At 57.8% G+C, this 23319-nt stretch overlaps 2 protein-coding genes across 3 annotated transcripts; one reads left to right on the top strand and one right to left on the bottom strand.

The window, feature by feature from the left end:
- Positions 1-5252: 5252 nt before the first annotated feature.
- On the bottom strand, positions 5253-13233 carry SFTPC (surfactant protein C). The gene is made up of 11 exons (XM_064730961.1): positions 12954-13233; positions 12712-12861; positions 12458-12598; positions 11123-11233; positions 10437-10540; positions 9426-9438; positions 7486-7572; positions 6539-6928; positions 5884-5985; positions 5701-5811; positions 5253-5565 (listed from the first exon to the last, which is right to left on the bottom strand). Exons 1-11 carry the CDS (start codon positions 13041-13043, stop codon positions 5470-5472), a joined length of 1395 nt encoding a protein of 464 aa, XP_064587031.1. The 5' UTR covers positions 13044-13233; the 3' UTR covers positions 5253-5469.
- Positions 13234-13364: 131 nt separating this feature from the next.
- Positions 13365-19993, top strand: LGI3 (leucine rich repeat LGI family member 3). Of its 2 annotated transcripts, none has more exons than XM_064730994.1 (9): positions 13365-13418; positions 13807-14075; positions 15608-15679; positions 15778-15849; positions 15943-16014; positions 16103-16174; positions 17297-17466; positions 17960-18124; positions 18214-19993. In XM_064730994.1, exons 2-9 carry the CDS (start codon positions 13858-13860, stop codon positions 19029-19031), a joined length of 1659 nt encoding a protein of 552 aa, XP_064587064.1. In that variant the 5' UTR covers positions 13365-13418; positions 13807-13857; the 3' UTR covers positions 19032-19993. The 2 variants fall into 2 exon arrangements, 1 of the variants encoding a protein (XP_064587064.1); XR_010442618.1 differs by lacking the exon at positions 13365-13418 and having other exon boundaries at positions 13574-14075; positions 18214-19626; positions 19668-19993.
- The last annotated feature ends 3326 nt before the right edge of the window (positions 19994-23319 follow it).

Here is a 23319-nt window from a genome sequence, read left to right as displayed (position 1 = left end):
GTGGCCAGGCACCCAAAAATGGGATGACCACCCAGAGGATGGTGTGTGAGCACCCTGAGATGTGGATGAGCACCCCAAAAGCTGAAAAAACACCCCAAGAATGGTGGGCAAGGAGCTCAGGAGCAGGATGAGCACCCCAGGAACAGGATGAGCATCCCAAAAACTGGGCAAGACCCCAGGAAAGATGGCCAAGCACCCCAAAAGTGGGATGACCACTTTGGGGAGGCTGGAGGAGCATCCCAAGAACAGGATGAGCACCCCAGGAATGGCTGGGTGAGTGGATGAGCACCCCAAAAGCTGGGCCAGCACTTCAGGAAGGGTGGCCAGGCACCCCAAAAATGGGATGACCACTATGGGGAGGATGGGTGAACATCTTTGGGATCAGGATGAGCACCCCAGGAAAGGTTGGGCAAGGGGTTGAGCACCCCAAAAGCTGGGCCAGCACTCCAGGAAGGGTGGCCAAGCACCCCAGAAATGGGATGGCCACCCAGAGGACGGTGTGTGAGCACCTTGGGATCAGGACGAGCACCCCAGGAGCTGGGTCAGCCCCCCAGTGAGCACTTGGGGAGCACCCCAGGGTGATCCCAACACGATCGCAGCCCCCCAGGGTGGCCAAGGCACAGGGACACGGCCCTGTCCCCCTGCAGTGGCCCTGCCTGGGATCTGGCTCACCCCGTGCTGCCCCTACAAACCCGTCCCTCTCCTCTCACAGCACTCCAGACTTGCATTAACTTTGTTTTTTAGGGTTTTAAGTGTTTCCTGTGTTTGATGACCTCCACAGGGACACACTGGGTGACACCAGCACCCAGGCTCTGCCCACCAAGCCCCCAAATCCCCTTTCCCTTCACTTTTGGGGATCCCCTGCATCCAGGGCCGGGCTCATTCCCTCCAGGAATGATGGAGGAATGACAGAGTCTCCTTCACCCCTCATCTCTGCGTCACTTTCCTCCCCCATCAGGATCATCCCAGGATGTTTTCCTCTTTCTCCCTTATTGCAAAACCCACAGCCAGCAATTCTTTCCTCCTCAGAGCAGATAAATAAACCCTGGAAAAGCGGCTGAGTCCGTGTCCCTGCTCTGCCCTCAGGTCACAAAACTCAACCCAGGGACGGGAATTTGGGGAGCAACCGCTGGATTCCACTCCGGGCTGGAGCCCATCTCCCAAGAAAACAAACAAACTCTTGGAATCCTTTTTGTTTTCATCCCGTGCTGGGGCTGGGGAGGATGTTTGGAGTCCCTGGATGATGTCAGTCCATGATGTCAGGGTCCAGCCGTGGCTCTCCAGGCTCAGATCTCCCCTTTCTCACGGAGCGCTCCGGGGAGCCCGGCCTGGCCCTGGAGCCGTTCCCACGCCTGAACATTCCCCCAAAATCCAGCTGCAGGCTGGGCTCCCCCTGGGACCCTGCGGGACACGGCCACCAGCACTGTGAGATGGGGCCCTACCTGGAACAGGAGCCTGAGCATCAGGGTGGGAATGTCCCAGCCCCAGGAACCCTGGGGAGATGTTTGGCTTGGGCATCAGGATGGGAATGTCCCCATCCCTGGGGAGATGTCACCTGGCAGGGTCTGAATATCAGGATGGGAATGTCCAAATCCCTGGGGAGATGTCACCTGGCAGGGCCTGAGCATCAGGATGGCAGTGTCCCCCATCCCTGGGGAGATGTCACCAGGCATCAGGATGGGAATGTCCCCATCCCTGGGGAGATGTCACCTGGCAGGGTCTGAATATCAGGATGGAATGTCCCCATCCTTGGGGAGATGTCACCTGGCATCAGGATGGGAATGTCCCCATCCCTGGGGAGATGTCACCTGGCATCAGGATGGGAATGTCCCCATCCCTGAGGAGATGTCACCTGGCACCAGGAGGGGAATGTCCCCATCCCGGGAGCCATGGGGAGATGGTGGGCTTGGGCATCAGGATGGGACTGTCCTCATCCCAGGACCTCTGGGGAATGTCACCTGGCACAAATGTCCCCATCCCAGGAGCCCTGCCGGATGTCTTCATTCCTGGGGAGATGCCACCTGGCATCAGGGTGGGAATGTCCCCATCCCTGAGGAGATGTCACCTGGCACCAGGAAGGGAATGCCCCCATCCCGGGAGCCATGGGGAGATGGTGGGCTTGGGCATCAGGATGGGACTGTCCTCATCCCAGGATCCTTGGGGAATGTCACCTGGCACAAATGTCCCCATCTCAGGAGCCCTGGGTGATGTCAGGCCCGAGGATCAGGATGGGAATGTCCTCATCCCAGGACCTCTGGGGAATGTCACTTGGCACAAATGTCCCCATCCCAGGAACCTTGTGGGGATGTCACCAGGCAGGGCCTGAGGATCAGGATGGGAATGTCCTCATCCCAGGACCTCTGGGGAATGTCACTTGGCACAAATGTCCCCATCCCAGGAGCCCTGCGGGATGTCTTCATTCCAGGAACCCTGGGGAGATGTCACCTGGCATCAGGATGGGAATGTCTCCATGCCAGGAACCCTGGGGGATGTTGGGCTTGGGCATCAGGATGGGAATGTTCCCAGACCTGAGGGGATGGCACCTGCCACAAATGTCCCCATCCCAGGAGCTGTGAGGGGATATTGGGCCTGAGCATCAGAATGGGAATGTCCCCATCCCAGGAGCCATGGGGGAGATGGTGGGCTTGGGCATCAGGATGGGACTGTCCTCATCCCAGGATCCTTGGGGAATGTCACCTGGCACAAATGTCCCCATCTCAGGAGCCCTGGGGAGATGTCAGGCCTGAGAATCAGGATGGGAATGTCCCCATCCCAGGAGCCCTGAGGAGATGTCACCTGGCACAAATGTCCTCATCCCAGGAGTCCTGGGGGGCCTGAGGATCAGGATGGGAATGTCCCTATCCCAGGAACCCTGGGAGATGTCACCTGGCACAGGCACACGAATTCCAGCACTCCTACCTCACCCTGCCCGCCCTGCAGGGCTTCCTTGGCACCCTGGAATGCCAGCTGGGCGATGCCAAGGCCTGGCACAGGCACAGCCGTGAGGGTGGGGGCACCAGGAGCTGCCAGGAGCATTCCTGGATCCATCCTCAGCTCTTCCATGCCCAGAACCGGCGCACAAGGAGCAGCCCTGGCTGTTCCCAGCACCTTTTCCCCACAGAACCAGAACCAGCGACCCCCATGAGGTCCCTGTGCAATGAGACTGGCACTGGATTGTCCCCTGTGGCCGCTGTCACACAACCCAAGGGGCTGCAGGGTGGCAGCTCCTCCTCTTAGGGATGGGATCCCCCCCCTCCCAGCATCTCCTGGGGGGTTTTACTCTGATTTCCCCCTCCTGAGGTCCCCACTGTGCCACAAACCTCCAGAAATTGGAATTATTGCACAAGGAGCTGGTCCTGCCAACTTTGCGTCACCTCCTCCCTCTGCTCCAGCCTTGGGGGGTTCTGGGGGTCAGGGAGGGTTTGGGAGGGGACACCTGGAGCTGAGGAGGTCCTGGATGGGTGCCCCAGGTCCTGGCAGGCTGCAGGAGCAGGAGCAGCTCCACTGGTGGCAGGGGGGAAAGGGGCTGGAGCCAGGGTGGGAAATGTGGGGGCTGGTGGTCCTCCCTTGGGGCTGGTGGTCCTCACTTGGGGCTGGTGGTCCTCCCTTGGGGCTGGTGGGCTCCCATTCCTGGGCATTGGATGGGCTGCTCTGTTCCTTCTCTCTGCCCCAGTTCAGTGTCCTGATCCCAATAACTCCTGGTCCTAATAATGCCAGAATCATCCTAATAATGCCAGAATCCCATCCTAATAAAGCCTGATCCTAATAAAATCGTGGTCTTGATCCTTATTATAAAATTATAACTTCTGATCCTTATAGAAGCAGCATCTCAGTCCTAATAGTGTCTGATCCCCATACACCCAATCCCAATAACACAAATATCCCAGTCCCACCAACCCCAATCCCAATAGCACCAACATCCTGATCCCAATAACTCCTGGTCCTAATAATGCCAGAGTCCCATCCTAATAAAGTCTGATCCTAATAAAATCATGGTGTTTATAACTCCTGATCCTTATAGAACCACCTAATAATGTCTGATCCAAATAACACCAATATCCCAGTCCCAACAACTCCTGATCCTAATAACACCAACATCCTGATCCCAATAATTCCTGATCCTAACAGTACCAGCATTCCTGTTCTCATAACACCTGAGCCTAATAATGCCTGACCCCATCCTAAAAAAGCCTGATCCTAATGAAATCCTGGTCTTTATAACTCCTGATCCTTATAGAACCAGCATCTCAGTTCTAATAGTGTCTGATCCCAATAGCACTCGATCCCAATGACACCAATATCCCAGTCCCAACAATCCCTGATCCTAATATAATTCCTGATCCTAACAGTACCAGCATTCCTATCTGAGCTGAATATTGCCTGATCCCAACACCAGCTCCCTCATCCCAAAAACCCCAATAAATTCAAATTCTTACAATGTCTGATCCTGATAACTTCTGATCCCAATAATTCTCGATCCTCACAGTACCAGCATTCCTGTCCTAATAATACCTGAGCCTAATAATGCCTGATCCCAACACCAGCTCCCTCATCCTAAAACCCCCAATAACTCCCAATTCTTACAATGCCTGATCTTGATAACTCCTGGTCCTAATAATGTCAGAGTCCCATCCTAATAAAGCCTGATCCTAATCAAATCGTGGTGTTTATAACTCCTGATCCTTATAGAACCACCTAATAATGTCTGATCCAAATAACACCAATATCCCAGTCCTAACAACTCCTGATCCTAACAGCACCAACATCCTGATCCCAATAATTCCTGATCCTAACAGTACCAGCATTCCTGTCCTAATAACACCTGAACCTAATAATGCCTGATCCCAACACCAGCTCCCTCGTCCCAAAAACCCCAATAATTCCCAATTCTTACAATGCCTGATCCTGATATCTCCCGATCCCAGCAGCCTGCCCTAAATCACCCCGGCGCTAACGATCGCTGTCCTCGGGCAGCGTCTGGTGGCCGCGCTGCTTTGGGCACAGGCTGGCTCCAGGAATAGCTCCAGACTTGATTCTGGTTCCTGTCCCTCTCCTTTATCCCAGCCTGGCACAGCACAAACCCATTTATCCCCCGGGCCACCTCAGGTCAGGCACCCATTGAGCCTCCAGGTTGTGTCAGTGACAGAAATTCCCCCAAAACCCAAGCCCGGAGCCCCTCAAGGCGTTTTTAGTGCGGGGGGAAGGCGGGAGCTGGCGGGGAGCGAAGAACTGGAACGCAGAATTGTGTTTTCCTTTAAATGTCATGGTTTTTTTTAAGCTCATTTTTGCACTTGGGTTTGGCGAAGCTGAGAAGACTTATGTGACAAACCAGCTGTCCCCCGGCACAGCGCAGACACCCCCGGACCCCAGAATTGGGGTGGGCACCGCGGGGGCGGCCCCGATGCTCCCAGCGAGGCTGTGGGGGCGCTGCAGGGTGGGCGGGGGTCCCGCAGCCCCCCACTCACCCTGCTAAGCCCAGTAGACGGGCAGGAGGCTGCACAGGATGCCCGCCGTGGTGCCCAGCATGGAGCGGTCAGCCAAGGGCATGGCGATCTTGTCTTCAGCCTGGGCATGGGGAGCAAGGAGCATCCTTCATCATCATCATCATCTTCATCATCATCTTCATCACTCCTCCGCTCAGGGAGGGGCTGCACAAGGCGCTGAGCCCCCCAGCTCCCCCAGACCCAGCCAGGTGCTCACCTGCCGGCGCTGGAAGGTCTCCACCACGCTGTCCAGCCCCGGGATGTTGTCCTGGTCCACTCGGGTCACGTAGCATGCGCGGTGCAGCCGGGCTCTGTAGCTCACCAGCAGCTGTTGGGAGCCAAACCGGGGTGAGCCTCACCCCATCTCCCCCTCCCCGCGTGCCCAGAGCCCCCCACTCACATTCCTGTAGTCATAGATGACCGTGGCCGCGTTGCCGTCGCCGCTGTCCAGGTAGAAAGTGGCCGCGTTCTCGTCGTCTTCCCACAAACCGGCCCGCAGCACCTGGAGGGCACCGAGGGGGGCTCAGAGCCTGCAGCAGCCCCTTCCCCTGGCATGGGGGGTTGTCACAGACATCTTTTCATAAAAATCCTTTCTTTAGGATTTTTCTCCCTTCTGAGCAGCAACAAGATGTAAACAATGGTTATCTGCTGCTGTGGAATGCAACAGATCTGTGATTGGTCTCCTGTGGATGTTTAGATTTACTGACCACTCTGGACCACACTGGTCCAACCCCTCATCCTGGGCACTGGGAATGCAGCATCCCACATCCAACCCCTCATCCTGGGCATTGGGAATGCAGCATCCCACGTCCCTCGCTTTCTGCCAGGACACAGCCCTTTTTAATTAATTCCTTTTCTATTCTTAGCTTAGCCAGCTTCTGAGAACTTTCCTATTTCTTTTTAGTATAGTAATAATGTAGTATATCTATCATAAACTAATAAACCAAGCCTTCTGAACATGGAACTAACATTCTCGTCTCTCTCTTCACCCTGCAACCCTCGCGAGCCCTGTGACAGGGGGTGGCACCGGGGGTGGCACCGGGGGTGGCACTCACGCTGTCGCCGCGGCGCTGCTCCACGCTCAGCCACATCAGCAGCGCGCCGGCCACGATGACCACGATCAGGACCAGCACCAGCGCCGCGATGAGCAGGCAGCGCAGGCGGCCGCAGCTCAGCAGCTTGCGGGGCAGGTAGCACAGCAGCCGGGGCACGAAGCACAGCGACTTCTTGAGGCAGCCGGAGCAGCTGGCGCAGCCGGGACACTTGGGGCACTTGGGGCACTTGGGGCACTCGCAGCACTTGGGCAGGCAGCAGCACTTGGCGCAGCACCAGCCGCATCGGGCGCAGCATTTGGTGCAGCACCAGCTGCATTTGGTGCAGCATTTGGCGCAGCACGTGGCGCAGGGCAGGCAGCAGCCGGGGCAGCAGCAGCCGTTCCCCGAGTCCTGGGGATGAGGGAAAATGGGAGGATTTGGGGTCAGGGGGTGGAGGTGGGATGCAGGAGGTTGGGGGTGGGACTGCAGCTCTGATCCTGCTGCCCCCCAGCATCCTGCTGCCCCTGGGCACTGGGAATGCAGCATCCCATGGTCCAAATCCCCATCCTGGGCACTGGGAATGCAGCATCCCATGGTCCAAATCCCCATCCTGGGCACTGGGAATGCAGCATCCCATGGTCAAAATCCCCATGCCAGGCACTGGGAGTGCAGCATCCCATGGTTCAACCCTTCATCCTGGGCACTGGGAATGCAGCATCCCATGGTCCAAACTCCCATCCTGGGCACTGGGAATGCAGCATCCCATGGTTCAGCCCTTCATCCTGGGCACTGGGAATGCAGCATCCCATGGTCAAAATCCCCATCCTGGGCACTGGGAATGCAGCATCCCATGATCAAAATCCCCATCCTGGGCACTGGTGCCTTGCTGGGATAAACTGGGCAAAGCCCTGTGCCCAGCTGGCTGCAGGGACACCCCGGGGTGGCAGTGCCACCCTGCAGGGACTCACCTCCTCTTCAAGCACCACCTGCTTCATGCTGCTCTCCATGGCTGCTGCTGCCTCCTCCTCCTCCTCCTCCTCCTCTTCCTCCCATTCCTAGCCCAGTCTGACTGCAGGGACTGGGATCTTTATACTGGGGCACTGGGGTGGGGACCCTGTGAAGGGTTTGGTGGCCCTGGGGTGCAGCCAGGCCCTGGCATGTGACCCACTCCAGTGGTGTTTGCTGAGCGCCCACTCCCAGCTGGATCCCCTGGGAACCTGCAGCTCAAGAGGCTCCGAGGGCACTGGGTCAAGGACCCTTGTCCCCAGGCACGGGGACCTCTCTGCTGCCCAGCAGCGAGGTGCCAGGGCCAAAACAAACCCTCCAGGGTGGAGCATCCGGCTGTGCCCGTGCCCAGGGTGGCAGCTGGCTCGTGTCCCTGTGCCAGCTCCGGCACCTGCAGCTGCTTGATGTGGCAAGGAGCAAACAGGACGTGAAATATTTCCTGTAATCCACGGGGATGGGGTGGGAACGGGGTCACCGTGGTGTGGGGAGTGTCCCTGACCCTCATTCCTGCTCCTGAAGCTGCTCAGATGCTGCTGGTGGCTTTTGGGGCTGGCAGAGGTGCCCACAGTGGGGATTTTTTGAGTGTCCCTGACCCTCATTCCTGCTCCTGGGGCTGCTCAGACACTGCTGGTGGCTTTGGGGGCTGGCAGAGGTGCCCACAGTGGGGATTTATTTGAGTGTCCCTGACCCTCATTCCTGCTCCTGAAGCTGCTCAGACACTGCTGGTGGCTTTGGGGGCTGGCAGAGGTGCCCACAGTGGGAATTTGAGTGTCCCTGACCCTCATTCCTGCTCCTGGGGCTGCTCAGACATTGCTGGTGGCTCTGGGGGCTGGCAGAGATGCCCACAGTGCAGATTTGAGTGTCCCTGACCCTCATTCCTGCTCCTGAGGCTGCTCAGACACTGCTGGGGGCTTTGGGGGCTGGCAGAGATGCCCACAGTGGGGATTTTTAGTGTCCCTGACCCTCATTCCTGCTCCTGAGGCTGCTCAGGCACTGCTGGTGGCTTTGGGGGCTGGCAGAGGTGCCCACAGTGGGGATTTGAGTGTCCCTGACCCTCATTCCTGCTCCTGAGGCTGCTCAGACACTGCTGGTGGCTTTGGCGGCTGGCAGAGGTGCCCACAGTGGGAATTGTGTTGGGATTAGGGGGTCCCAGCTCTGGCGTGTCCCCCTCAGGTGGCATGGGGACACTGCTGAGCTTTGGTTTTGCCCATCCATGAGCTCCTCCTGCAACTGGGACCCCTCCAGCCCCCCCTGAGACCCCCAACACCCCCAATACTGAACGTTGCCTCTTTTCCCAGGGTGTCAAGGGCCACGAGAGTCCCTTGAGTGGCTCCTGGCTGTTTGTTCTGTCCCCATGGGAGCCCTTATCAGCTTTCCTGGCCTATGGCACCCCCTTGACCCAGCTCCTTATCACGGTCAGGGTTTTTTGGGAAGCAGAGCTGCTGGCTCTGGGTCAGCACATGGAAACCTGCAGTGTCCCTCCTGTTCCCAGCAAAGTGTCACCCCTCCGGGGCAATGACCCTGCTCTCTGCCCGTGGCAGTGATTTTGGGGACAACATTGAATTTACAGCTCTGGAAAGATCAAATCAACTTCCAGGGGTCTCTTTTTCCCCCTCCCAGCCTCACTGCTCCTCTGGGTTTCAGTGCTGCACTTGGGAGTGGCCCCAAAGCTGATGGAGGGGCAAGAGGGGCTGGAATGGTTGGGGAAAGGGAGAGGATGAGGAGGAGCTGCAGCTGGAGCAAGTGGATCGTGGTGTCTGTGGGTAATGCCTGATTCCCACTGGGGATGTGGCACTGTCCCTCTGTCCCCAGCTGCACCAGGAGGGGACAGGGTTGGAAGATTTTTCTGAAGTGCTGGAAGTGCAGGAGCTGCTCCTTTGTCCTCACCCTCCATGCTCCAAACTGGGGGGGCACAGCTGGGGACAATGGGGGGATACAGGTGGGGACATTGGGAGGGCACAGTTGGGGACAATGGGGGGACACTGAGAGGCAGAGGTGGGGACACTGGGGAACACAGTTTGAGACAATGAGAGGACACAGGTGGGGACAATGGGAGGGCACAGTTGGGGGGGGGGCAATGGGAGGGCACAGGTGGGGACAATGAGAGGACACAGGTGGGGACAATGGGAGGACACAGTTGGGGGGCAGTGGGAGGGCACAGGTGAGGACACTGGGGAGACACAACTGGGGACAATGAGAGGAGGCAGTTGGGGACAGTGAGAGGACGCATTTGGGGACAATGGGAGGGCCCAGTAGGGGACAATGAAAGGGCACAGCTGGGAACAATGGGGGAACACAGGTGGGGACACTGGGGGGACACAGATGAGGTCAATGGGAGGGCATAGGTGGGGACAATGGGAAGGCCCAGCTGGGGACAATGAGAGGACCCAGGTGGGTACAATGGGAGGGCAGAGGTGGGGAGAATGAGAGGACACAGGTGGGGACACTGGGGGGACACGGCAGGGGACAATGAGAAGGCACAGTTGGGGACAATTGGAGGGCACAGCTGGGGACTATGAGAGGACACAGCTGGGGACAATGAGAGGGCACAGCTGGGGACAATGGGACCGTCATGTGCCCTTTTGCTGCTGCCCCCCGTGTTTGATCCCTCCCAACATGAGGGATTCCCCTCCCCACCCTGCACCCCACAAGGGGGACACCCCTGGGACCCCGTGTCCCTGTCCCCAGAATCCAGGAAGGGCAAGAGCACACTCGGAGGCGGTGACACAGCCTTTACTTTGTAGACAGAAGCAAACCCCGAAGCAAATCCCACTTTTTTTATGGCTGGAGCATGCGGTGCCAAGTGACAACGGGCGGGGTGGCTGTCCCCAGGGTGGGGACGAGGAGCAGACAGTCCAGCCTGGAAGGGGACAGTGGGGGACAGTGCCACCCCCATGTCGCTGTCCCATCCCGCTATGCCCAGAACACGGGGACGGCGCTGCAGAGGATGTTGATGGTGGTGCCCAGGATGGAGCGGTCAGCCAGGGGCACGGCCTTGTCCCCAACCTTGTCCTCCTCCTGCAGGACACAGAACGGAGCAGAGCAGCCACAGAGGGACAAACAAACCCCCAGCCCCACATTTCCCAGCCTGGTGCGGCTCCACCCCTGTGGTTGTGAGACAGAGGAGAAATTCTCCAGAGTAGAAATTGTCCAGAGTAGAAATCCATTTTGATTTAGGTGAAATGTACATCTTTGAGTCTGTGGTTAGAAAACAGAGCTAAGCAGCCTGCCTGCAAAGCCTAGGCTCAGGGAAACTGCTCCAGTGAAAGACAGAGATAAGGGGGAGGAGACAAAAAGTGATAAAGAGAGACAGAAACTGCTGTGAGAGAAGGTCAACATGACCTGGGAATTCGTTCTGATAAAGAAGAACCAGCGGCAAATATCACGGGAAATTCATAAAAATGATTATGTATGAACTTATTGTGAAATTGTGTGCCTATGTATTTGAGAGGGGGATAAAAAGAGACCTGAAGTTCCCAGGAGTACGCATGTCTTTTAAGGAGAGTAATCTCCACATGCTGTAATAAACATACCGGCTTTACAACTTTCACAAAGTTGTGGAGTTTTTAGTTATCTCCATAAACAGTTGTCACTGCTCACCTGCCGGCGCTGGAAGGTCTCGGTGACAGCGTCCAGCCCCGGGAAGTTGTCCTTGTCCACGCGGGTGATGTAGCAGGCAGGGTGACGCCAGGACCTGTAGCCGACCAGCAGCTGTGGGCAGACAGAGCCGGCTCAGCTCACACAGTGCTGTGGTGCCATGCATGTCCCCATGTCCCCATGTCCCAGTGTCCCTATATCCCTGTGTCCCCATGTCCCTGTATCCCCATGCACCCATGTCCCCACGTCCCCATATCCCCATGTCCCCACATCCCTATGTCTCCACGTCCCAGTGTCCCCATGTCCCCGTGTCCCCATGTCCCCGTGTCCCCATGTCCCCATGTCCCCGTCCCCATGTCCCCATGTCCCTATGTCCCCATGTCCCCATGTCCCCATGTCCCCGTGTCCCCATGTCCCTGTGTCCCGTGTCCCGTGTTCCCGTGTCCCCATGTCCCTATGTCCTCATGCCCCCAAGTCCCCGTGTCCCTATGTCCTCATGTCCCCATGTCCCCATGTCCCTGTGTCCCCATGTCCCCACGCCCCTATGTCTCTATGTCCCCATGTCCCCACATCTCCACATCCCCATGTCCCGGTGTCCCTATGTCCCCATGTCCCCATGTCCCCGTGTCCCCATGTCCCCATGCACCCATGCCCCTATGTCCCCGTGTCCCTGTGTCCCCATGTCTCCATGTCCCCATGTCCCCATGTCCCCACATCCCTATGTCCCCATGTCCCTATGTCCCCATGTCCCCGTGTCCCCATGCACACATGTCCCTATGTCCCAACCCCCATGTTCCCATGTCCCCATGCCCCCGTGTCCCCATGTCCTCACACACCCATGTCCCCGTGTCCCCAAAATCCCACATCCCATGTCCCCCTGTCCTGTCCCCATGTCTCCATGTCCCCGTGTCCCCATGTCCCCACTCACCCATGTCCCCTGTCCCGTGTCCCTGTTCCCCATGTCCCTATGTCCCCATGTCCCATGCACACATGTCCCTATGTCCCAACCCCATTCCATGTCCCCATGTCCCCATGCCCCCATGCCACCGGTCCCCATGTCCTCACACCCCATGTCCCGTGTCCCCACGTCCCACATCCCCATGTCCCGGTGTCCCTATGTCCCCATGTCTCCATGTCCCCGTGTCCCCATGTCCCCACGCACCCATGTCCCCCTGTCCCCGCGTCCCTGTGTCCCCCTGTCCCCACGCACCCATGTCCCCGTCCCCGTGTCCCATGTCCCCACGCACCATGTCCCCCTGTCCCGTGTCCGTGTATCCCCATGCCCCCATGTCCATATACCCCTGTCCCCGTGTCCCCATGTCCCATGTCCCCACGCACCTTGCTGTAGTCGTACACCACGGCGGCCGAGCCGTTGCGCCCATCCCGCACGGCGAACGTGCCGCTCCTCTCCCTCCTGCTCACGGCGAGCTGCTGGGGGCTCCCCTCGCCATCCAGCCCCTGGATGCTCATCCGCAGCACCTGCCGGGGGGAGAGAGGGCTCGGGGGGCTCTGCGGGCACTGACCCTGTCCCCACAAACCGCGGTGCCACCCCAGTGCCCCTTCCGGAGCTGGTGGCACCGCTCTGTCCTCACCGTCTCGGCGTGGGACTCGCTGAGGTGCAGCCCCAGCAGCAGGAAGGCGACGTTGACCACCACGAGGGCCACCACCACCAGCGCCACCATCAGCAGGAGGCTCTTGAGCTCGTGGGGGATGCAGGGCAGGCGCGGGGACTCCGTGTACCTCTGTTGGGGACACATGGGAGCCCCCGGCTGAGCCAGAGCCGGGGGTGGCACCGTGGGCACCTCGGGGTGGGTGGGTGGTGGGTGCTCCTTACCGGAGGTGCCTCCTCCATCAGCGCCTCTTTGGAGCTGTCCTCCATCTCTCCGTGTGCTCCTGTCCCTTTGCCAGCCCGGGCTTGGGGCATTTATAGGATCCCGGGTGGCCGGGGAGGGTTGGGGACACTCCAGCTGCCGAGTGCCACTTGTGCTGTTTGCTGAGCCCGCAAAGAGCCAGGGAGGGGACACAAAACCTCCGAGGGCCCTTCCGCGGCAGCTGTGGGGGTGCCAAGGCAAACAGCGGGCAGTGCCCACCCTCCACACACCCAGCACGTCCCGGGGGGGGCTGCACCCCTGGTTCTGCACGGGCAGCTGTGCCAGCCCCCCCCGGGGCGGGCAAGGAGCTGGCTGCACTCATTGTTCCCGAGGGCACCGTGCCAGGGACGGCGCAGATGGACGCCTGGCATGGGAGAGATGGGTGCCAGGGACGGACGGGTGCCCGGCGCGGCGTGGATGGGTGCCCGGTGAGCTGCGGGCACAGCGGGCACAGCGAGGAGCTGGGGGGGAACTGGGGGAGCCGGTGAGGGGGCGTCGCCCCTGGAGTGTCCCCCCAAGTTCTGCGCACCCCAAGAGCAGCCGGTGGCAGGCGGGAAAGCCCGGGTTTGGGACACGCGCGCACGGACACGGGTGCCCAGGGATGCTGGCGCTGTCACTCACCGCATCCTTCATCCCTCCCTCCTTCCCTCCCTCCTCCTCTCCCTCCGTCCCTCCCTCCCTCCCGCAGCAGCTCCCGGGCATGGTGTGCTGCAGAGCCGCGGGTCAGGCGCCCGCAGCCTCCGCCGCTTCTCCTCCGCCCTGAAATCCCCTGGGGAATTAAAAAAAGAGAGGGAAAAAAAAAGGTTTTTTGCACAGCTGCCGGGCATTGGGAGCATCTCCCGGGATCAAGCAGGATCAGGCCAGGGAATGATGGAGCTGCGGCGTTGGAGGATGCCCAGGGAGCAGCTCCCCGCTCGCCTCCTCCTCCTCCTCCTGGCCGTGGCCTGGCTCTGGCTGCCGGCGGAGGGGCGGCGGCCCCCCCGGCCTCCCCCTTGCCCCCCGAGCTGCTCCTGCACCCGGGACACGGCTTTCTGCGTGGACTCCAAGGCCGTGCCCAAAAACCTGCCCCCCGAGGTCATCTCGCTGTGAGTACCGGGGTGGGGACAGAGATGGGGACAGCGATGGGGACAGCGTCACATCCCAGGAGCGCAGGGCTGGCAGGGGCTGCTGGCGGTGCTGGAGGGGCAGGGACAGCCCTGATGTGCTGCACAGGGGGACAAAGGGGTGGCAGGGCGGGGTCCGGGAGCAGGAGGAGGCTGGGGACAGCCCGGGACACGTCCCTGTGTCCTGCGGTGCTGGCACACGCAGCCATCCATCGGTGCCAAGCGGAGCAGGGCTGCAGCCTGTCCCCAACGTGACCTTGGGCAGCAGAACCCCGAGGGGACACGGCTGTGACTGTGGGGAGCCCTGAGGGGACACGGCTGTGACCGTGGGGAGCAGAACCCCGAGGGGACACAGCTGTGACCGTGGGGAGCCCTGAGGGGACACGGCTGTGACCGTGGGGAGCAGAACCCCGAGGGGACACAGCTGTGACCGTGGGGAGCCCTGAGGGGACACGGCTGTGACCGTGGGGAGCAGAACCCCGAGGGGACACAGCTGTGACCTTGGAGACCACGGCCTCAAGGGGACACGGCTGGGGAGGGGGTGATGATGATGATGATGATGATGATGATGATGATGATGATGATGATGGAGGGTCCCTGGGGACAGGGCTGAGCCCCGGAGCCTGGCACGGGGAAGTGTGACAGGTGGGGGTGTTTACAGCTGTGTGAGTGTGTGTTTACACACCTGTCTGTGTATATTTACACGTGTGTGTGCTTACTCACTAGTTTGTGTGTTACACACCTGTTTGTGTGTGCTACACCTCTGTGTGTGCATGTTTACACACCCGCTTGTGTATATTTACATGTGTGTGTGCTTACACACCCGTTTGTTACACCTGTGTGTGTGCTTGCACACCCATTTGTGTGTGCTTACACACCTGTTTGTGTGTGTTACACCCATGTGTGTGTGTTATACCTGTCTGTGTGCTTGCACATGAATTTGTGTGTTACACCTGTGTGTGTCCTTACACACTCATTTGTGTGTGTTAGACACGTGTGTGTGTGTGCTTACACACCTGTTTATGGGTGTTACACCTGTATGTGTGCTTACATACCCATTTGTGTGTGGTTACACACCCGTTCATGTGTGTCACACCTGTCTGTATGTGCTTGCACACCTGCTGGTGTGTGTTATACCTGTCTGTGCTTGTACACCTGTTTGTGTGTGTTATACCAGCCTGTGTGTGCTTACACACACGTCTGTGTGTGTTACACCTGTCTGTGTGAGCTTGCACACCCGTTTCTGTGCATTCACACACATGTGCAAGCACGTGGCCCCGGGCCAGGGGCTGCCGCAGGGCGTGGGCAGCCTGGGGTTGGTGCCAGCCCTGTCCCCTCCGTGTCCCCACACTGGGCAGGGCGGCTGCTGGGGTCCCTGTGCCAATGCCAGCGCCCCTCACGGGCTGCCCTGGCAGGCAGCAGGTGACACTGAGCCCGTGCCGGGCTGGGGGACACGGGGGTGGCAGTGCCACGCTGCTGCCATCCCCTGTCCTGCAGCTCCATCTCTCCCACAGGACCATGGTGAACGCGGCTTTCACAGAGATCCGGGAGGCGGCCTTTGCCCACATCCCCTCCCTGCAGTTCCTGTAGGTGCCCCCCTGGTGCCCCCCTGGTGCCCACCTGGTGCCCCCCTGGTGCTCACCATGCCCAGCCTGGCACTGATGTCTCCCCCCTCTCTTTGCAGCCTCCTCAACTCCAACAAGTTCACTCTGATCGGGGACAACGCCTTCGCCGGGCTCTCGCACCTGCAGTACCTGTGTGTGACACCGGGACAGGGACACGGGGAGGGGACAGGGAGGGGACACGGGGACCCTCGGGATGGCCCCATCACCGTCTGCTCCCGTTCCAGGTTCATTGAGAACAACGACATCCAGGCGCTCTCAAAGGCCACTTTCCGCGGGCTCAAGTCCCTGACACACCTGTGAGCACCCGGGGGACACTGTGGGGGTGGCCCTGTCCCTTCATCACTGTCAGGGATGTGTCACCTCCACAACCCTTCTTGTCCCCAGCTCCTTGGCCAACAACAACCTGCAGACGCTGCCACGGGACCTCTTCAAGCCGCTGGACATCCTGAGTGACCTGTGAGGCTGCCACGGCACAGGGGACACCGGGCTGGGACAGGGTGACATGCCAGGGGCTGGCACTGGGGCAGGGTGTGGTGTGCTGAGGGTGATGGTGCCATCCCTGGCAGTGAACCTTGGGACACTGAGATGGGAGAGGGTGACATCCTGGGGGGGACTTGGTGCCATCCTGGGGGGGACTCGGTGCCATCCTGGCACAGAGCCCTGGGACACCAAGCTGGAGAGAGAGTGACATCCCAGTGGGTGCTGGAGGTGATGATGCCATCCTTGCTAGGGACATCTGGGACACTGAGCTGGGGACAGGTGACACACCACTGGGTGGCTGGGGGTGCTGGTGCCATCCCTGGCAGACAGCCCTGGGACACTGAATGGGAAGAGGGTGACACAGCAGTGAGTTCTGGGGGTGGCTCGGTGCCATCCCTGGCAGGGACCCTCAGCACAATGAGCTGGGGCGAGGTGACATCCCAGTGAGTGCTGGTGCCATCCATGGCAGGGACCTCTGCACAATGAGCTGGGGCGAGGTGACATCCCAGTGGATGCTGGTGCCATCCATCCTTGGCAGGGACCCCTGGGACACTGAGCTGGGGAGAGGGTGACATCCTGGTGGGTGCTGGTGCCATCCATCCTTGGCAGGGACCCCTGGGACACTGAGCTGGGGAGAGGGTGACATCCTGGTGGGTGCTGGTGCCATCCATGGCAGGGACCTCTGGGACACTGAGTGGGGCGAGGTGACATCCCAGTGGGTGCTGGTGCCATCCATGGCAGGGACCTCTGGGGCACTGAGTGGGGAGAGGGTGACATCCTGGTGGGTGCTGGTGCCATCCCTGGCAGGGACCCCTGGGACACTGAGCTGGGGAGAGGGTGACATCCTGGTGGGTGCTGGTGCCATCCCTGGCAGGGACCCCTGGGACACTGAGCTGGGGAGAGGGTGACATCCTGGTGGGTGCTGGTGCCATCCATGGCAGGGACCTCTGGGACACTGAGTGGGGAGAGGGTGACACATTAGTGAGTTCTGGGGGTGACTCGGTGCCATCCCTAGCAAGGAACCCTGGGACACTGAGCTGGGGACAGGTGGCACACCAGTGGGTACTGAGGGTGGTGACTCGGTGCCATCCCTGGCAGGGACCTCCGTGGCAACTCGCTGGCCTGTGACTGCAAGATCAAGTGGCTGGTGGAGTGGCTGGAGAGCACCAACACCACGGTCCCCGCCGTGTTCTGCAGCAGCCCCGGGCAGTTCGAGGGACAGCGGATCCGGGACCTGGCGCTCAGTGACTTCCAGTGCATCACCACGGGTAGGGCACCGCGGCAGTGACCGTGCTCAAGGGGTCTGAGTGTGAGGGAAGGGATGAGGATCTGACTCCATGTTCCAGAAGGCTTGATTTAGTATTTTATGGTATATATTATATTAAAACTAAACTAAAAGAATAGAAAAAAAGATTTCATCAGAAGGCTGGCTAAGAATAGAAAAGAAGGAATGATAACCAAGGCTTGTGGCTTGGGGTCTCTGTCCGAGCCAGCTGACTGTGATTGGCCATTAATTAGAAACAACCACATGAGACCAATCACAGATGCCCCTGTTGCATTCCACAGCAGCAGATAACCTTGTTTACAAAATTGTTTACATTTTGTTCCTGAGGCCTTTCAGATTCTCAGGAGGAAAAATCCTAAGGAAGGGATTTTTTATAAACATGTCTGTGACACACCGCCACCTGCCACCTGTCACCTGTCACTTGTCACCTCACTGCTGGGTGTTCAGACCTTCACTGCCGCCTCTCCCTGCTCCAGATTTTGTGATGCACCAGGTCCTGCCCTTCCAGGCGGTGTCGGCCGAGCCCTTCACCTACGCCAGTGACCTGTACGTGGCCCTGGCCCAGCCCAGCGCCAGCAGCTGCTCCATCCTCAAGTGGGACTACGTGGAGCGCAAACTCCGCGACTTCGACCGCATCCCCGGTGAGGAACCGGGCTGGGGGTCCCCTCCTGGGCTGGGACCCTCTTTGGGGTGCCCGGGCACGGGTGTGACTCTGTGGTTGTGCCACCAGCTCACTCGGCGGTGCACTGCAAGCCCATCGTGGCGCAGGAGCAGCTCTACGTGGTGGTGGCGCAGCTCTTTGGCGGCTCCTACATCTACCGCTGGGACACGGCCGTGGACAAGTTCATCAAGATCCAGGACATCGACAGCCAGAAGATCCGCAAGCCCAACGACATCGAGGCCTTCCAGATCGAGGGCGACTGGTACTTCGTCATCGCCGACAGCTCCAAGGCGGGCTCCACCAGCCTCTACCGCCTCAACCAGAACGGCTTCTACTCCCACCAAGCCCTGCACGCCTGGCACCGCGACACCGACGTGGAGTACGTGGAGAACGACGGCAAACCCCGGCTGATCATCTCCAGCAGCTCCCAGGCGCCCGTCATCTACCAGTGGAGCCGGGCCCAGAAGCAGTTCGTGCCTCAGGGCGAGGTGGGCGAGATGCTGGACGTGCAGATGGTCAAACACTTCAGGGCCAAGCGGGAGCAGTTCCTGTGCCTCAGCCGCTACATCGGCGACTCCAAGGTGGTGCGCTGGGAAGGGCAGCGCTTCGTGGAGGTGCAGACGCTGCCGTCGCGCGGCTCCATGGTGATGCAGCCCTTCGCCGTGGGCCAGCGGCAGTACCTGGCGCTGGGCAGCGACTTCTCCTTCACCCACGTCTACCTGTGGGAGGAGGAGAAGCAGAAATTCGCCAAGTTCCAGGAGCTGTCGGTGCAGGCGCCGCGGGCGTTCCGGGCCGTGCCGGCGGCCGACGTGCAGCTGCTGCTGGCGCCCAGCTTCAAGGCCAACACGCTGGTGTACCGGCACGTGGTGGTGGACCTCAGCCTGTAGCTGGCACCCCGAGAGCCACCGGACATGCATGAGCCCACCACCCCTTGTCCCACCCCACATGCCGGCCCTCCACCTTCACCCAGCCCCACGGTGCCTCAGTTTCCCCACGGTGCTCCCGGGTTCACGCTGTGGGACGCCCCTTGCGCTGCAGAGCGTCACCCCTGGGGGGTGGAGAGGGTTTGGGGGGGTCTTTGGGGTGGGAGATGGGGGTAGGAAAGGAGGGGGGCAGCGGGCAGGGATGTGGTGGGAGGGGTGGGGGCTCCAAGGATGCTGAGGGGCTTTGGGATGGTCCAAAGTGGGTGGGATGGCCAAGGTGGATGTGGTGGCGTGGCCTGGGGAGGATGGATCTGAGGTGGGTGCAGATGGGATGGTGAGGATGATGATGGGGTGTCCTGGGGTGGTCTGAGGATGCAGATGGGATGGTGAGGATGATGATGGGATGCTCCAGGGATGCTCTGAGGATGATGATGGGATGCTGAGGGTGATGATGAGAAGCTCCAGGAGGTTCTGAGGATGCAGATGAGATGCTGAGGATGATGATGGGAAGCTCCAAGCCCAGCGGAATGACCCAAGGATGATGATGGGATGCTCCAAGGCCAGCAGGATGCCCTGAGGATGATGATGGGATGCTCCAAGGCCAGCAGGATGCCCTGAGGATGATGATGGGATGCTCTGAGGATGATGATAGGATGCCCCAGGATGCCCTGAGGATGATGATGGGATGCTCTGAGGATGACAATGGGATGCCCCAGGATGCCCTGAGGATGATGATGGCATGATCCGGGATGCTCTGAGGTGGATGAAGCAGTGGACAGAGGAATGCTCCAGGCCAGCAGCTCCTGTCCCTCTCCGTGCATGCCCAGCAGCTCCCCGTGCCCATGGCCCCGCTGCCAGGCAGGGCCCAGCGTGCCAGTGGGGTGCCCGTGCCCACCAACCCCCCAATAAACACACTGTGCCCCCCAGCCCTGCCCGTGTGTCCTTCGGGTGGTGCCACCACCTCCACCCGACATTCTGCGGCTCCAAGGAGAGAGAATTCCTCATTTTAGGGTGAACATGGGGTTTTTCCAGCAGAAACCTTGGCCCACCTTGGTGCCCAACATTCTCCAGCCCCAGGGAGAGGGAATTCCTACTTTTTGGGTGCTCCTGACCCCACATATGGGTTTTTTCTGCCAGAAACCTGATCCCACCTCAGTGCCTCCTCCATCCTACATTCTGCAGCCCCAGGGAGAGGGAATTCCTAATTTTTGGGTGCTCCTGACCCCACATATGGGTTTTTTCCACCAGAAACCTGATCCCACCTCAGTGCCTGCTCCATCCAACATTCTGCAGCCCCCAGGGAGAGAGAATTCCTCATTTTAGGGTTCTCCTGACCATACATAGGGGTTTTTTTCCTTGGCCCACCTTGGTGCCTGATATTCTGCAGCCCCAGGGAGAGAGAATTCCTCATTTTAGAGTGCTCGTGGTGTTTTTTCCATCAGAAACCCCATCCCACCTCAGTGCCTGCTCCACCCAACATTCTGCTCCCCAAGGAGAGGGAATTCCTCATTTTAGGGTGCACATGGGAATTTTTTCCCATGAGAAACCTCATCAACCACCTCAGTGCTTGCTCTGTTCAACATTCTCCAGCCCCAGGGAGAGGGAATTCCTCATTTTTGGGTGCTCCTGACCCCACATATGGGATTTTTTTCCAACAGAAACCTCATCCCACCTCGGTGCTCACTCTATCCAACATTCACTGCTCCAGGGAGAGAGAATTCCTCATTTTAGGGTGCTCTAGGCCCCACATTTGGTGGTTTTTTTTCCAGCAGAAACCTCCTCTCACCTTGGTGCCTGCTCCATCCAACATTCTGCAGCCCCAGGGAGAGGGAATTCCTAATTTTTGGGTGCTCCTGACCCCACACGTGGTGTTTTTTCCATCAGAAACCTCCTCTCACCTTGGTGCCAGCTCCATCCAACATTCTGCTCCCCAAGAAGAGGGAAATCCTCAATTTTGGGTTCTCCTGACCCTACATAGGGGTTTTTTTCCAACGGAAACCTTGGCCCACCTTGGTGCCTGATATTCTGCAGCCCCAGGGAGAGAGAATTCCTCATTTTAGAGTGCTCGTGGTGTTTTTTCCAGCAGAAACCCCATCCCACCTCAGTGCCCGCTCCATCCAACATTCTGCTCCCCCAAGGAGAGGGAATTCCACATTTTCGGGTGCACATGGGATTTTTTTTCCAGGAGAAACCTCATCATTTTTTTTTTTTTCCATGAGAAACCTCATCAACCACCTCAGTGCTTGCTCTCTTCAACATTCTTCTGCCCCAGGGAGAGGGAATTCCTCATTTTTGGGTGCTCCTGACCCCACACGTGGTGTTTTTTCCAGCAGAAACCTCCTCTCACCTTGGTGCCAGCTCCATCCAACATTCTGCTCCCCCAAGGAGAGGGAATTCCACATTTTAGGGTGCACATGGGATTTTTTTTCCAGGAGAAACCTCATCATTTTTTTTGCCATGAGAAACCTCATCAACCACCTCAGTGCTTGCTCTATTCAACATTCTTCTGCCCCAGGGAGAGGGAATTCCTCATTTTTGGGTTCTCCTGACCCCACATATGGGTTTTTTTCCAGCAGAAACCTCATCCCACCTCAGTGCTCACTCTATCCAACATTCACTGCTCCAGGGAGAGGGAATTCCTCATTTTAGGGTGCTCTAGGCCCCACATTTGGTGTTTTTTTCCAGCAGAAACCTTGTCCCACCTTGGTTCCTGCTCCACCGAACATTCTGCTATCCCAGGGAGAAGGAATTCCTCCTTTTAGGGTGCTCCTGACCCCACACGTGGGGTTTTTTCCAGCAGAAACCTCCTCTCACCTTGATGCCTGCTCCATCCAACATTCTGCAGCCCCAGGGAGAGGGAATTCCTCATTTTTGGGTGCTCCTGACCCCACATATGGGTTTTTTTCCAGCAGAAACCTCATCCCACCTCGGTGCTCACTCTATCCAACATTCACTGCTCCAGGGAAAGGGAATTCCTCATTTTAGGGTGCTCCAGGCCCTACACGTGGGTTTTTGGGTTTTTTTTTTCATCAGAAACCTGGGCCCAGGGCACGGGTGGGAAGCAGGAGGAGTTTCCCCAGGCAGGGGAGTCCCTGCTGGACTGGTTTGCCAGGGGAGCCTTTCCCTGGCTGCCAGGTGGATAAATATGCATGTGAAAAACCAGCAATTAAGAGCACAAATAAAGATCCTCTGCAGGTAACAGGCGGGCCCCGGGGCACGGATGGGTTTGGGGAGAGGGATGGGTCGGGCAGGGCATTGCCACGTGGCCCTGCCTCAGTTTCCCTGGCAGGAAAAAGCAGATTTGGGAGCAGTGCGGGAGGGTTCTGGCACGGTGGCTGTGACGGGGATGGGGAATTTGGGGAGCCCTGGGTCAGTTTTGGGGCTGCAGGGCTCGGAGAGGGGACTCAAGCAGATTTTGGTTTTTTGGGAGCATCTTTCAGGGCTCCACTCTTACAGCAGCGTGATCCTCATTGTCCTTTAGGGCACCAAAAAAGCATCACATCCCCTCCAGACCCCAAAAAATTTCTTTAATATCAATCAGAGTGGCTCTGCCCTCCTTTCCCTAGTTTATTGATTTAAAAATTGTGTGTTTTAATACATAAAAATACATGTATTAGGGAATTAATTTTTATGTTCTAAGGAGCATTTAATATATGAATGTAGTGATATTCGATATATATGGGGAATTTCAAACACAACATTTTTAGGTATGTTTAGGATATTTATTGAAATTTAATATATATTTATTTATATAATTAATATATATTAAATATTATTGTATATTATATAATATATCGTGATATACTATATATTTTACATAATCAATATATAATATATTGATATTTTATAAAATTATAATATATAACATTATTATTCTAATTATTGCTATAATTATAATATATATTATATACTATATGAAACCTATTACAATATTGTTCTATTAATATATATTATATAATGTATATAATATATATAATAGAAATATATTGATGAATATATATATTTTTTATAATACATATTTCTAGTATATGTATTATATAAATATATTGATATTTAATATATTTAGGCAATTTATAAAATGTTTTTATTTTATAAAGCGGTGACTCACCGCTTCACCCGCGGGTCACTTTTAAGGGGCCCTGTTGCCCTTTTAAGAGGCTCTGTTGCCCTTTTAAGGGCATTGCCCTTTTAAGAAGCTCCGTTGCCCTTTTAAGACCGTTGCCCTTTTAAGAGCGGCCGGTGGGGCCCGGAC

Source organism: Zonotrichia leucophrys, chromosome 22 (assembly GCF_028769735.1).
Source record: "Zonotrichia leucophrys gambelii isolate GWCS_2022_RI chromosome 22, RI_Zleu_2.0, whole genome shotgun sequence".
Classification (NCBI taxonomy): Eukaryota; Metazoa; Chordata; class Aves; order Passeriformes; family Passerellidae; genus Zonotrichia; species Zonotrichia leucophrys.
Note: the sequence above shows the minus strand (reverse complement) of the source record. Positions and strands in the feature narration are given on the sequence as shown.